Consider the following 16,694-nt stretch of genomic DNA (forward strand, 5'->3'; position numbering starts at 1 on the left):
TGAAGGACTTTAACCCAACGTTCGTGCTTCAGAAAAGATAAAAGATAAATAAACCACTAATTAGTCCCGAGTTTGTAAACATTGTTAATTAAAAATTGGTTCACTTCATAGATATAATAGAGTTTGCGATTCATTATTCAACCGCGATGCTAAACTAGCAACTTTATTACTAGTTCGCGGCTGAGTGCTGCATTATTAAGGCATGGCCGAGTCCATTTACCTATGTAATGTTCCGTGCAAAATGTGTGTATGTTAAAATAGCACTGTTGTTCTCATTGTTTTCATGTAGAGGCAAACTCCGTAATAATTCGCTCAAATTCCAATTAACATATAGCAAACTTAAATTTGTTAATATTATTTCAGTAATTGCTTGAGAAATAGTTCTCTTTAGCGTACCTATTTATCGGGATCGCGCGACTAGTTTCGGAGTCAGCTCATTATTTAGGTCTCCGGTTGGGTCCGAAATTATCCAAAAGAATTCGCATTCAATGAGTAAAACGTTTCTTTAACAGTTGTTGAAAATTAAAATTATCGTAGTAATATTTTTCCAATTTTCTATTTTATTGATCAAAAGTTAGACCTGGTCTGTCGTCTCAACAGAAATCCTTTACATTTGTTAATTCGTCATTCTATGTATGTTCATATCTTTCTACCATTGTATTCACACAGCCATTCGGTAGGATATATCAACGTCCATTTGAGTAAATAAATATATTTTGATTGTCACTGAACATTTGATTTCGTTAGTGATCGTATTTATTTGTCACGACAAACTTTTAAATAATGTTTGGGGTCCAAATAATGTTAACGGTATGAAATTTGCAATCTAAACAAAACAATCAGATGTTATTATTTTGAAATATAAATATTTCGATATAGTTCTTAACGTAATATTATTAAAATATATCATAATGCATGTTAAATCGTAACTTACACTTGTCTAAAATGTAAACTTAATGTTTATTATTTAAAAAATCGCTCAATAACGTTTACGTGTAATTTAGTTTACCTAAATACAATTGAAATAAAGTAGTTGTGTGAGCTGGGAGCTACGCAACAAAGGTTAAACATACGCGCTCCAACTTTTGTGTCGAGGGATTCATACGGCGGCACTCTTTAACAAAGTAAACTTGCATTACTACTCTAGGGGCACTTCTTAAACAAAACTAACTGAAAGAGCTACAAGTATCTTTCCAAAACAACAAATGAAAATTAATTGTCCATGTTTTTCTTTGCACAGTAATCTACGAATAAAAATAAAGCCTCTTTTTTATTCCAGCCCTTCTAAGCTCGAGATAGCAATATAACCTAAGTACATGTTAGAGCAAGAAGGTATTCTACTAAAAGTAACAAGTGGGTTCGCTTGATTGTTAATATGATTTGCAAACAGCGCTCGCAGCAATTTTGTGTGGAAAAGAAAATCTATCTCTTTTTACTTACTTACAGAGCCGCATGTGTATTCTGGTCTATTGATATAAAAAGACCAGAATATTTCTATTCACGCTGAAAAAAGGGACCTATATTAATTTTATTGTATCTCTAATAGTAGAAATACATAATATAATAAATGAAACCTACTTTTAAAATAATATGACTTTCAACACGTGTGGTTTCGAGCACTTTGTATAGATTTACCGCGAGAGCTTTTATTTTCATCGCTGGAAATGAATGGATAGCATCATCAAATGGGAATTTAGTCCCAAAAAGCGGTAGTGTAACAAAGTGTTTTGCTCTTTGTAGTAACAGAGGTAATCCCGCGCGGACCGCCATTGCGGCCAGCCTCCAAATTGCATTGCTGGAACGAGATTCGACTGTCCATTTGAACTAAACATATCAAGCTATGAATATGTAAGCAAATCTCTGGAAAAATCTTCAATGGCTTTTAACATTTTGATGAACAATAATTTCTCATCAGTCCAATTTATAAAAATGTCTATTAACCTGTCCCATCGTATATTCAACGTGAAGTATTTGGAAGTCAAGACACGATCCCGCTCTCAGGAAGCGTAAACGTACTTTAACTCGCCAAGTCTCCGGAGATCGAATAGATTCAAAGACTTTGCTTAATTATCTCAGATATTTTGTTGGAAATGCATAATGACAAATTGTAGAGTGCAATCTGTTTACAAATAACCAGAAAATATGCTACTGTTCATTAAGAGTATTAAATACTCCAGCAAATTTGTGAAATTATTATTTTGTTTTAATAGCAAAAATATTATGCTAGCTGTTTTCAACAACAGAAAACTAACACAATCACAGTAACAGTATTCAGTATTCATACAACTTGTGTTGATACTCGTAAGTATAAAGTAAACGTCAACTGTAAGTATTATTATTTATTTTCTGTGTTCAAAGGATTTTCGCCTGTATTTTCAACCTTCCAACAAAAAAATCATAACAAAACAGCGGAAATACATTACGGCCTTGGTCGGTGGTTGTCAACCTGCCTGAGGGCAGTTGCGTGAGTCATTTACGTGGATCGCACTAAAAAAAGCACAAAGGGAAGCTTGTACATGAATTTAGTTTGACGCTGAAACCTGTTCCAATTGACGGTTTGCAATGTACAACATAGGGACGTAGCTATAGGCGTTCTTTGTGTTTATGACGCGCCTCGTGAAAGTCACATTGTTCCACTTTGAAGTGTGAAACAAAAAAGGAACGAGTTGAAACTGCAAGGTATTTAACTACGTCCATCGTCTGTTTCTCTTTAAGTACAGTAAGCAAGTTTGATATACATTGACTGTAGCCATGAATTTTAAAACAATTTTCAACTTAATGTGGATCGCTTGCGTTTTTTTTTTCGATTTTGAATTCACGTTTTTAGAGCAATTCATAAGGTTAGATAGTTTTGTGACCTATTTATCCTTTAACGCTATAACTTCAGTTTATTTTCTGTCTGATGCTTGATAGCACTAAACGAAACTTCGTAGATATTTAGGAGAGCTGTATTGCCAAGTATTTCCTACCGATACCTTTTACTTAAAAGATCATTGCAAAATATACAGGAAGACTAAACTTGTTTCAGTGAGAGAGTTAGGTGCAGCGAGATTCCATTCTAGTAACACTAGGTCAAAGATTGAAATGATTAATTCATATGGAAGACGTCGGGGCCACTGCTAATTACTGTATAAAGTTAAGTCACAGCGACGAGACCTCCTCCGAGTCTTCACAAAGGCAAGTCAGAGACAGAAATATTAGGCACATTCGATTCAGTAACTTTATTCTCAGATTAGTTAAAAAAGCATGAATATAGAAAATTTTACTTTTGTCTTCCTAACAATAAATCAGGTATTCATACCACTCAAAATCAAAAAGTTTTTATTTCAAATAGGCCGTTTCTCAGGCACTTTTAAAACGTTACAATGACTCTAGTTGCAAGGTTCCAAAGTGTCATTCTTATGGAGAAGAACCGGCAAGAAACTCCATAAGTTAACTGTTTTTCTATCTATGTATGATTCAGCTAAATACATGTTCTAAACCAATTCTCATACGCTGTAACGTAAATTCAACGTGTATTCAGCATTTCTCAATATCAAACAGAACTGACAGCGGCAGTGCAATTTAATTAACAGATCGTAAATGAACTAAGAGAATCTCACTGTAGCAGCCAAATGTTTGTGATTTTTAAGTTTTTTAGTGTATTGCGAGCAGATTGTTGCACTCGTTGTAAAACTAAACTTTAAAAGTATGCGGAGTGCATCTGCACTGTTTGAATTTATTGTTTTATATTACGCGAATTATTTTTTATAAAGGCCACTCACCTGTTTTGACAAGTTTGAATGTGACTTGCTGTTGGTTCTTAAGCTGTTCATTATGAGTGGGGTGCGTGAGTTCCCGCAGCGCCATCTCCACCGACGGCTGCTGCTGCATGGTGGAGGAACGCGATGGCGTCGCCTCTCTCGCTCGACTCAGCTTACGGAAGAAACTAACTTTCTTCGATTTAGAGTTCGGACCTGAGGAAAAAAGAGTAAATTCAGGGTTAAATAACATGTAATGTGTCAGGCAGAACAATGTATATTAATCCAATAACACCCACACTGTTATATAAATCGATGAGTGTGATACGTGCCTAGTGAAGCGTTAATGCTGTTATTTCGCCAAGTAACCATGCTTAATTAATGTGACGGTTTAGATTAGTATTTGATCACACGTTCTCAAACCGAAATCGCACTCTCATTCAGAACCTTCAGCAGGTGGCCGTGGTGGCGTAGGTGGCGTCGAAGGCGTGGAGGTACGAGCTGAGGCCGGAGACGAACTCGGCTCGGAATGGGGCCTTGGTGGAAGGAGGCTCAGTGACGACGCGGTCGGAGATGGAAAGTGCGCTGCGGAAACATCTGAGCGTCGATCCGGTTCTGGTGTTGTTACACGGATGTGTGCCCCAAATTGTGGAGAATTTGCAACCTCGAACAGTGCGTCGAAGTTGCGGTCGAAAATGTTTTTTCGCGAGAACGCTGGAGTAGGAAGGGGAGCGGGCAATTCGAACTCATCGGGAGCGGGGGTTCTAACAATTTTGCCGAATTCATTATCCTCATGGCGACCGAGCTTTTTGAGCAGCTTCGCTTTAGTGCGCTCGCGCAGCTTTGGGCGCTCGAGCGACGGCGTCGGCGAGGCCGGCGCGCGCTCTGGTGGCTCCGGGGGCGCCGTTTTGAGGTGGGTTTGATCGCAGATGAGGGTGGGGGTGCGGGGCGGGGGTTGCGCGCTGGTCGGCGCTCGCGGCGGCGGCCCGTAGATTATGTCAAGCGTAGGCCGCTGCCGTGGCCGTGGCAGCGATTGCGACCTGTATGTCAGGGAAACTACTTCATCCGCAGGATATATTACGTACATCCCTGGCGAGACCGCATTGCGCAGGCCCCTCGCGCCCTCCGAAGAGGTTTACGCGCGTCGATTGAGTCACTACTGAGATTTAGTGACGTGTAACCCTGTTCCGTATTTTATCCTTCGTTTGATTTACACGGGAATAATTTGAAGGTCTAAATTGATTGGAATGTTTTTAAATGTTAAGTTGCCTTTTGCGCACTACGATGTAAGTTGAAGAACGATTAAGGAATGTTTTATGGACGGGATCTTGAGCCATAGTAGGAAGGGTAGGGGTTTTCTTCGTGTAATGTCTGCCAATTCCGTATTACGAATCTTCAACCTAGAGAAACAAAAAGGAAAGTTTATTGCGGCTGTTGGATATTGTAACCTGAACCTACAAAAAAGGGAAATACATATATTAGAATAAAAGTCACTAGCTGATCAGTTTATTTGGTGCCTACTCGTGTTTGTAGGAAATAGAGTAAAAACACAAACAGCCTCTGTACACGCATTGTTGACATAACAACACGCGTATACATAACACACACAGGCCAACATTGTAACGTGATCTGTGTCGGTGGGCTGTTTATTTATTAGGATTTTTTTTACAATTCAAAATAAAAATACAGCAGTTTTCATAAAGTATAATGCATGAAGCACTGAAAGTACTTCGGTGCTGAAGTACTTACTTTTAATATTATAGCATATCTAAATAAAGTATTTATACCACGTTATTTTGATAAACTACATAATTATATACGCTGTAGGTATCTACGTAGGTAGGTATTAATGAACATCGTTAAAAGAACGATATTTATTAAATAATAAACGAAATAGAGCATAAACCAAACGGCGCTGTAAAATGTACATGAAATAATGTAAATAGACATAAGGCTATGAATTTACTATTTATTTTAGTATAGATATTACCGCGATAGCAAACGCTCGAAACGTTTATCGTTTCCGGACTAAAAGTACCTCATATAACTGTCTAGAATGTCTTACATACACTCTACTTATTTACTTTTCCAACTGTTCGAAGCATTTCTCAACGTCAAATTGTTATGCGTTGACGACCAATTAAAACCGAGAGATAGTGTTCCATTAAACATTCCGTGTTTGGCGTAACTTTATATCTTATAACAAGGGGACGTCAATATACATAGAGTTTAGCTTAAGAGTAAACTAGGCGACGACTAAGACAAACGGGTCAAGTGTCACCACAAAAGCCAGGGGGAGACGAAGGGGGAGAGTGCAAGTAACTCTCAAATTTTTTCACAAACGTGGCGATTCTACACAGATTCATTTAGACTTTCCTTTGCTCGCGCTTAAAGGGAATGCTTTGTAACCACACGTTTTAATGAGGTCGGAATATGCATGTACCTTTTATTTAAATAAAACGCGGCCATTTTTGTCGGGAATCTAAAAGTGAAACGTCATAATACACTCGCATTTATTTCACTGCATGTTTATTTGACGTGCGAATTGCAATTTATTGTTAATGAATGCGCTGGTTCGCTTTTGCTTGCCGTTTCTTATGTAAACATTTTGCCTATTACATTATAAATCTTTAGACTAAATTAAATTTAAGTGCATTCCTGTTTTTGATGGTTGAGACTCGTATAGGGATGAAATGCTGCTTTTTAAATATTTTGTGAAGAATGTTTGTGAATTATGATACGAATATTTGTATTATCATAAAATCAACGATATTAAATATAATAGTGTTTTACTCAATTAAAGTCTGCATTAGTCATGAGAATTTGAGCTATCATTAATTCTATTTATACTAATCAGATTCCTACAAATCAATAGTTAATTAACCCGTTTAGCTGTATTCACGTGAAGCTATTGGACGTTAGAGATTTAAACAAGTTTAGTACACTAAAGTATTTTAATAGTTTGCTACAGTTTTGCAAGTAAATCGTAGACGAGTTTAGCCGCGTAAATAAATATTCGCATAGGGTTCAACGAATGGCTTGGCGGTTTGCCTGCGACACGTATTTGTGAAAACTGAATAACGGATACAATATACTGGGTTTTATAATTGTTGTTTTTTTTTTACTTTTATAAATAACTCGGCAAATCAGATTACTAAGTAGCCTTGGTTATTCGCAGATTTGTGTTGCGAAAAATATCTATAAGACTGTGGTAATAACTATTTATATGTTGTTTTAATTTTAAATACATTATTGTAAAAATACTTGTGCGAGTTAAATAATGTTTGAATTCTTTAAGTTTTACGGATTGTCTTTTAACTGGTATTTTTTAAATATCTGCGCAGTGAAAGTGCTATTGTGTTATTACGTAGAGGTAGACTGACATATACACATTGTTAAAAATGATATTATCAGTAAATGAAAACTGAAAACAAATACTAATAGTTGCCAGCAGCTTTTCCCGCTAGGATGTCGGGATCAGCTGCCAAAACCTTACCCTACGTCTACAAAGTCCATACGACATTTCATCAAAATAAGCCCAGCAGTTTGGGCGTAAAGAAGTGCCTACTTAACAAACTTACCTAAATTCATACACACATACATTTAATCTCACACAATTTGCCAATTATGTTATTTTTGTGATTTAAATTCTGACAAGTGAACACGAAACACGAAATTAGATTAAATACTTGTTCTTGATCTTAAACATATTTATGAAACATTACGGTGTATAACTTTTCAGGAAGGAACGTGTTGTTGTTACGCGTCATTTGTCATAAAATACATTGCGATAAGTTGTTTTAACGTGTCCTTTGTAAATAACTATTTTACCGTCGCATCTGATAAACACTTATGAGTATACTATACCTATGTCTTTTTAGAATTTATTATTTAACTAGCTGTTGCCCGCGACTTCGTCCCCGTGGTTAGAAGATATAAGTTATGATTTATACCTACCCTGTTTTTTCACATTTTTCATTATATCTTCGCTCCTACTAGTCGCAGCGTGATGGTTTATAGCCTAAAGCCTTCCTCGATAAATGGACTATTCAACACAAAAAAGATTTTTCAATTTGGACCAGTAGTTTCTGAGATTAGCGCGTTCAAACAAACAAACAAACAAACTCTTCAGCTTTATATATTAGTATAGAAGTATAGATTTATATAATATATTAAATTATAGAGTCACGTTGTACGGAATTGAAATCCTTTGAAACGGTTTGACTGATTTTCATGTTTTTTGTCATATTGGGTAGGTCTGAGAATCGAACATCAGTTTTTTATATGCATTTGTCTTATGGAATGACGTTGTTTGATAGGAGAGCTTTTTCTTTATAATAAACTTCGTTATGTATTTTTTCTTGTTCGAAAATAAAATCTGGGTGACTAATAACAGTTAATCGTATAGTTTTGCTTATTTTTCACATTTATGTAAATATGAAGCATTGAACAAAGGAGTAGGCAAAGTACATCCTACTATAGGTTTTCATAATAACAACTCCATTCCAGTAGACAAGGTACAGGTTATTACAAAACGTTCAAACACTCTTTGATAACATAGAAAGTACTCTGTCATGATGATAACAGGGATTATTATTGTTTTATGCAGTTGACGTCAATTCACGTCATTCTCTGACGTCTGTATCCTGTGCTCTCATGGAAATACGTAGAGCACATAATTTACTATAACGCAATATTTACTGAAGAAAATAAAGACATAACGTGCACGTGGAGGTATTATCCGCTCTCATTTTAAAATAAATCGCTTGTTATATTGCTTGTTGTTATAGTTAATATGAAAACTGTGGGCAGTAAAAAGTGATTTACTTTTGTTTTATACACAGGAATACAACAACGCTCACATACAATTTATGTTAAAATTCTGTTTTGTTTTGTTTCGCTAGCAGCTTTAAACCAACTACTGATGATGCTATTTCTTTACTCGGGAACTAGTTCCTCGATTTGGTATATCTTATTGCATTGGCGCGATTTTAGAGAAAGGCTTTACAATGACCAATTCATCAACCAATCAATAGGAAAGGAGAGAAAGATGGTAAACCTGGGTTAAGCTAGATATAAACTTAAACTAAATCTTATAATATAATAACAAGCAGGACGATCTTTATTCAGTCCATATTAATACTATGTAAGCACGCACATTTGCAAGCTAGGACGTAGCATGGAACTGAACGGATTTCTGATAGTGCTCTGCAAATGGTAAGAGGCTCGCCAATTATAACTTGTGGGACTAACAGTAGCAGGCCATTGAAATACTAGGCTTGAAAGTCTTGTCATGTCATGATTGGGAACAAGCAACTATGTTTTAAACAGTTCGTTTGTTCAGTTAGTTACAAAGCGCTAATCTAAGACGCTGTTTGTAATGAAGCAAAAATGTTATAGTCTTTTCAACGAAGTTGTGGCCAAGATAAATTGTTAAAAATATTATAACTCCCACAAAACGAACAAGAATATTATTATACTAATAATATTATTGTATGGATAAAGGCCTATGTTAACACAATTAGTGTTGAGCGCTTTCGATTTTTTTTAATAATACTAAAAAGACTACATTTAAACATGACGTGATATATCCGATAAGAAATATCCGATCTGAATTTAAAAACCGGATCTAAAATAGGTCGACAAACTTCACAGATAGAACGCACAAAGACAAATGATTTACATATTTTACATGAAATGTTCAATGAAATAAATAATGGGACACGATAAAAGAAAAATAAAATCCTTTTTATATAATTTTAGTAAACTGGAGCGTTCGGAAGTGTGTGGAATGAATCAAGATAAATAAAGTCGGCTTGATCGCCGGATAAAGACCTCGTTAAAATGTGTTTAAAGGTTTTGCAACGAATGATGGTGAGTAAGAGCTTTTTTATTTGATGGAAAACATGGAAATTGTGAATGTAGCGAATTTTAACGTTTGCTAAGAAAAGGAGCTGTTTAATAGGTACCACAAATACTTTTGTTAAGGTTTTCGATTAATATTGCTGGCTTGTGAGTTTTTCTTAATAGACTGGTATAATATAAGATAGCCGGAGCAAAATATAATGTCAGCGTTTTTGAAGAATATTTAAGATTCCGTACAGAATTGTTTTATTAAAAGTGTGTGCATGTGGAATAAGTAGAATACGCGGCACGCAATGTAGAATAAGTAAAATGTGTTTATCAAAATGAAAAGATAATTATATTATTGTCATAGCTGAATTGTAGTTTTCAGCCGACTTCAGAACACGACTTTTTTTATTGTCGTAGTTCAAATGTACTTTTCAACCGACTCAGAACACAGTTTCTTTTCTTCCTTTACCTTAGAACTGGATAAACCGATTTTGATGATTCGAAATAATAAACATTTTAGTAAATTATAAACATTTAGTCCCAAATAAATAATAGTTTTAATCCTCAATAGTTTTTATTGGAATGTGGTTGTGGGTCTTGTTCTGAAAAAATATTATACTATCTAAGTTTATATAGGTATTTGAAGTAGCGAACCAAAGCTCGGATGAAGTTGCGAATAAAAAGGTCGAGTGCCCTTCCACAATGGAACGTCGCAGTGATGAGACCACCCCTTCCTCATTAGTATTGAGACAAATTTCGAGCGACGAACAAAAAAAAGTTCAACTTTTTGCGACTAAATATTATTTTATATGAGGCATACAATATCATTTTTTTATTAAAATGGTTTAGACTCGCGAAGTTCTATTGTTTGATTTCTACCTAAGAATATTACAACCACAAGTTGACTAGGTCGGGTTTCGTGAAATTACTGAACAATTTTCAAGTGGATACTTATTTATGTTTGTTGTTGTACTTTAGAAGGGAAAAAAGTTTCGAAAGAAGTTCATTTTAAATTGTAATAACATTCAGGGTGCGTAGTTGACCATTGACGTCAATCCACCTTTGTAAATAGAAATTTTTGAATAACAAATAATAATTATATAATTTTCAGTAATTTCACGTTGTACGTTGAGTAAACTAGAACAGACATCGATATATCAGCGTTTATAATCGCATCTCTTTTAAAATGTTCATTAATTTTAAACGTGCATACTTATTAAAGTGTATATTCATGTTAAATAATAGTCGATAGTCAATAGTAGGACACTAAACGTGATGTGAAGGCCGCGTGCCATCGCGGACCGACGTCTCGGTATCTCGTTATTAGAACATTTTGACGTGACACCATCTCCAATACCAGCTGAGCTTTTACTAATCCCGTTTAAAGGGGTACATTCATAGGTGATTAATTTTAAAATTTAGATTGAAAGCTAAACTAAGCGTGGTGACCAATCCTCAAACTTCCCCAATAGGCGAAGAGACCGTGCCGAGTAGTGAGACGTACATATGTATATAGGCGTTATTATTATAATGTTACATATTAAAAGTAAAAATTAGTCTACTCTTTTTGATTGACAGCCTATTAACTATGCGACAAGTACTTCGTTCACTGTGTTTCGTAATTATATCGAGTCTGTGCCACGTATTTTCATTTAATAACAATTAAGCCCCTAAGTAATGAAAATGAAAAACACGAAACATTGCCATATGCGGTTTTCTATTAAAATTATTTGAAGGTACGTTATGTAAGTGAAATATGTAAGCACAATTCAAACATCGCAACGATAAGATGTCAAAAATATAGACATCATTTATTCATGTTTACTTTCTCGCTTTCAAATATTTTTTTCAGAGTCAGGCAGCAAATGAAGTCTCATACGCGATTTCCATAAAATCGTCGTCGACGAAATATTTCATATTTATCTGTGCTCCGATTTTGATCTTTATGACAGTAACAAAGACTTTGCATTTGATACTGCCCTAAAATTTATTTTAGTTGCCCGTCAGATCTACAACTTCGTTGCTCAAAATGAATGAATGACTAACTCATTCATATTTAATAAAATATATTATATCTATCAAGTGTTACATAAAGGCCTGAAAATAACACGAAATCACGAAGCTGATTTATCAAATCACTCGTGTATCATCGTTTTACATCTCCACGTCCGTGCGACGCGGCAATAATTACTTTATCATTATTTAATGTTCTAAATAGTCGCCGCTACGAGGTGTGCCGAAAATAAATATTATAAAACAGGAGCCCTTGACTCTATCTGCAGCGGATGTTATTTTTTAGAACGTGCGAGGTCATTTGTCAAGATTCTAGTAATTTTTGTAAAGGTGTCTTCAGGAAGTTGTTAATATTAATGCCGGGATCGTAACGATGAAATGTACTTAGGTATAATTTGATTTGTTAATGCGGAAGCCATTAAAATGTTGTGTACATGTGTCGTGTGTTCTAGACTATGATTTGTAATGTCAGATTGTGGTGCAAATGTTATATGACGCTATTTAACTAAGTGTAAATTGGTTTATAATTGCTTTGATAGTTATTTAAAATGTATGCATTTAAATATTCATTTTTGCCGAACGACGCGAGCTTAAATCCTCCAACACTGTTTACAGGCTGTTATTGGTTTCACAAACCATATTTTCTTATTGTACCTACATAATATGTTATGTTTAATTATTTCTCCCGTTGATCTTAATTGTAATCAAGCAATAAGCATCACGTATCACAAAAACGAACCAAATCATGTGTAATATCACATCCAAATCTTTTCTTGAACCTTCTATGTTAGATTGGCCGTAGATAGATGACCCCGATCCTCTAGGATTGCACGAAATCTATCCGTTAGACTACCAAACTTTAATTTGGGAATATACAGAGGTCTGGCTTTTAAACCAACCTACTTTTGAAATTCGTGACAAATTTTTCAAATGTTATTAGTAACTTCGTTTATAAAGTAATATGATATGGCAACCGCTTTTGTTTCGCGTTTAAACAAAGTGATGGAATGTAATCATAGCGGACCTTGGTTTTCTTTTTAACACCACTCTAAAAATTATTTCTGACATAATGGAAACTGCAGGGACGCCCGACATTTTTCGCATAAAATTAACATAGAAACAAAAGCGAGTGTAAACAAAGTATCGGGTATCATTTGTTAGGAGAACATCGCATTGTGGGTGCACCTCATTTCCCACAGGACATTGGTTTTCGATACGAAACTCGAATGCTCGATTGCATTTGTAATGTGTTTTCCGATTTGCGTGGCGCTCCCACATACATTGTGGCGTTGCTACGTCACGGTGATAGTGAAAATGTTACTCGAATACATTTCCAGTGCCACCACAAACGTCTGCGAAAACCGTTTAATACCACATTTTCTTTCATTATGAAAGTGACATGAGATTTTAACGCCCGCCTGACCTCAAACTTTTAGTATGTAATTTAGTGTGAGTTGATTAGTGTTTACGTCTTTTCGTACACGTTATTAAATACGTCTATAATTTATCTGCTATGCAGACATGTAAATGTAGTAATTAATTATTTTAACACGCCATTATAGGTTCAGTTGGTATAAATGTACCAACTTTGACTTAGATTCTGAGCACTTGAATTGTAAAATATTTTCAGAGTCAAAAGTATATAATAAGTATAAGTATATTTACGACTACCAAAGGCGTAAATTCTTCTCGTCTTGCAACAGTTGCAATCAAGTAACTCGGGAAAGCCTGCAAGTAACAGAGTAAGATTCTGCATAATCTTATTAAACTAATACATTTCACCGAATACGTGTAAGTGAAGCTAGTAGGTATTAAATTAACTCTCAGGCTTAAAGTTCTTAGACTCGGTACGAGCTGTTGAGTTCTGTCTCTTAACTTTCAGTACATCTCCAAATGTTCATGAAGTTTAGATAAGTCTGAAGGGAGAATACTGAAGACTCAACATTCGCTGGTTCTGAGTTTTATGTACTAGTTTGGTGTTTGTTTTATTAATTAAAATGTGTAATTATCTCTCAGTAGTCAACTTTTCAATTAAGAAATGCTTGTCGTTAGAAGTGTAAATCGAGGTTAGAAGATTTTTTAGACTGGCCAAAAATACCCTAGTATTTAAATAATCATATACCTAATTTACAGGTAGATTAGGAACTCATTCCAACATCCTATTTATTTCACCTATCAACGATTTTCTTACAAAATAGTTCAATAAAATACGATTATTTAATTTCTGATAACCGTATAACGTACAAAACACTACGAGGTGGACCAACGACGGCTTTCTCATTGAGTAACGCTCCGTGACATTTGAAAATTAAATTCTTTTGATTACACATAAGTAGGTGCGCAAACATAAGGACGTTTTTAACGATGGCGCAGGACGTTTCTGGTATTAAATTTTTTAGAAAGTTTGAGAATAATTGTGTCATTTGCAATACATGGCGTAGCCGCGTCGTAATAGAATCAAAAGTGCCTGTCCTCGTGGACAATATATCGCTTATTGTTGCACGAACCGTCTAAATCAGCTTTAAGTAATGAATAATTTAAGATTTCTGATTCCTATTAATTCCTTGCGAAGAATGACTTCAACATGCAGTTGAGGATGAGACGATTTAGAAAAACAAAATAAACCATCAATGGAGAATTTTCCCGGAATTAAACAGATCGTTTTGTCAGTTATCGATTCTCTTTTAATGAATCATCAAATGTATGAAATATATTGAAATAGGGATTCTTCGAAACCCTTTATATCAAGTCTTTAGCGTCAAGAATAGAATTTGATATTGAAAGGCTGATGCAATGTGGACGTGGGTTATTTTTGCAGCGGATGTTATTTTTTAGAACGTGCGAGGTCATTTGTCAAGATTCTAGTAATTTTTGTAAAGGTGTCTTCAGGAAGTTGTTAATATTAATGCCGGGATCGTAACGATGAAATGTACTTAGGTATAATTTGATTTGTTAATGCGGAAGCCATTAAAATGTTGTGTACATGTGTCGTGTGTTCTAGACTATGATTTGTAATGTCAGATTGTGGTGCAAATGTTATATGACGCTATTTAACTAAGTGTAAATTGGTTTATAATTGCTTTGATAGTTATTTAAAATGTATGCATTTAAATATTCATTTTTGCCGAACGACGCGAGCTTAAATCCTCCAACACTGTTTACAGGCTGTTATTGGTTTCACAAACCATATTTTCTTATTGTACCTACATAATATGTTATGTTTTATTATTTCTCCCGTTGATCTTAATTGTAATCAAGCAATAAGCATCACGTATCACAAAAACGAACCAAATCATGTGTAATATCACATCCAAATCTTTTCTTGAACCTTCTATGTTAGATTGGCCGTAGATAGATGACCCCGATCCTCTAGGATTGCACGAAATCTATCCGTTAGACTACCAAACTTTAATTTGGGAATATACAGAGGTCTGGCTTTTAAACCAACCTACTTTTGAAATTCGTGACAAATTTTTCAAATGTTATTAGTAACTTCGTTTATAAAGTAATATGATATGGCAACCGCTTTTGTTTCGCGTTTAAACAAAGTGATGGAATGTAATCATAGCGGACCTTGGTTTTCTTTTTAACACCACTCTAAAAATTATTTCTGACATAATGGAAACTGCAGGGACGCCCGACATTTTTCGCATAAAATTAACATAGAAACAAAAGCGAGTGTAAACAAAGTATCGGGTATCATTTGTTAGGAGAACATCGCATTGTGGGTGCACCTCATTTCCCACAGGACATTGGTTTTCGATACGAAACTCGAATGCTCGATTGCATTTGTAATGTGTTTTCCGATTTGCGTGGCGCTCCCACATACATTGTGGCGTTGCTACGTCACGGTGATAGTGAAAATGTTACTCGAATACATTTCCAGTGCCACCACAAACGTCTGCGAAAACCGTTTAATACCACATTTTCTTTCATTATGAAAGTGACATGAGATTTTAACGCCCGCCTGACCTCAAACTTTTAGTATGTAATTTAGTGTGAGTTGATTAGTGTTTACGTCTTTTCGTACACGTTATTAAATACGTCTATAATTTATCTGCTATGCAGACATGTAAATGTAGTAATTAATTATTTTAACACGCCATTATAGGTTCAGTTGGTATAAATGTACCAACTTTGACTTAGATTCTGAGCACTTGAATTGTAAAATATTTTCAGAGTCAAAAGTATATAATAAGTATAAGTATATTTACGACTACCAAAGGCGTAAATTCTTCTCGTCTTGCAACAGTTGCAATCAAGTAACTCGGGAAAGCCTGCAAGTAACAGAGTAAGATTCTGCATAATCTTATTAAACTAATACATTTCACCGAATACGTGTAAGTGAAGCTAGTAGGTATTAAATTAACTCTCAGGCTTAAAGTTCTTAGACTCGGTACGAGCTGTTGAGTTCTGTCTCTTAACTTTCAGTACATCTCCAAATGTTCATGAAGTTTAGATAAGTCTGAAGGGAGAATACTGAAGACTCAACATTCGCTGGTTCTGAGTTTTATGTACTAGTTTGGTGTTTGTTTTATTAATTAAAATGTGTAATTATCTCTCAGTAGTCAACTTTTCAATTAAGAAATGCTTGTCGTTAGAAGTGTAAATCGAGGTTAGAAGATTTTTTAGACTGGCCAAAAATACCCTAGTATTTAAATAATCATATACCTAATTTACAGGTAGATTAGGAACTCATTCCAACATCCTATTTATTTCACCTATCAACGATTTTCTTACAAAATAGTTCAATAAAATACGATTATTTAATTTCTGATAACCGTATAACGTACAAAACACTACGAGGTGGACCAACGACGGCTTTCTCATTGAGTAACGCTCCGTGACATTTGAAAATTAAATTCTTTTGATTACACATAAGTAGGTGCGCAAACATAAGGACGTTTTTAACGATGGCGCAGGACGTTTCTGGTATTAAATTTTTTAGAAAGTTTGAGAATAATTGTGTCATTTGCAATACATGGCGTAGCCGCGTCGTAATAGAATCAAAAGTGCCTGTCCTCGTGGACAATATATCGCTTATTGTTGCACGAACCGTCTAAATCAGCTTTAAGTAATGAATAATTT

The 16,694-nt window shown here is 35.1% G+C and overlaps 1 protein-coding gene across 2 annotated transcripts in view; it reads right to left on the bottom strand.

The window, feature by feature from the left end:
• Positions 1 to 16,694, bottom strand: part of LOC113502564 — a 137,842-nt gene that overhangs the window by 94,760 nt on the left and 26,388 nt on the right. For both annotated transcript variants that reach the window (XM_026884179.1, XM_026884178.1), the window contains exons 2-3: positions 4,188 to 5,140; positions 3,765 to 3,956 (exon numbers count right to left, since the gene is read on the bottom strand). In XM_026884179.1, the coding sequence (XP_026739980.1) occupies positions 3,765 to 3,956; positions 4,188 to 4,827 (832 nt within the window). In that variant the 5' untranslated portion in view covers positions 4,828 to 5,140. The remainder of the gene's footprint in view (positions 1 to 3,764; positions 3,957 to 4,187; positions 5,141 to 16,694) is intronic.

This window comes from Trichoplusia ni, chromosome 17 (assembly GCF_003590095.1).
Source record: "Trichoplusia ni isolate ovarian cell line Hi5 chromosome 17, tn1, whole genome shotgun sequence".
NCBI lineage: Eukaryota > Metazoa > Arthropoda > Insecta > Lepidoptera > Noctuidae > Trichoplusia > Trichoplusia ni.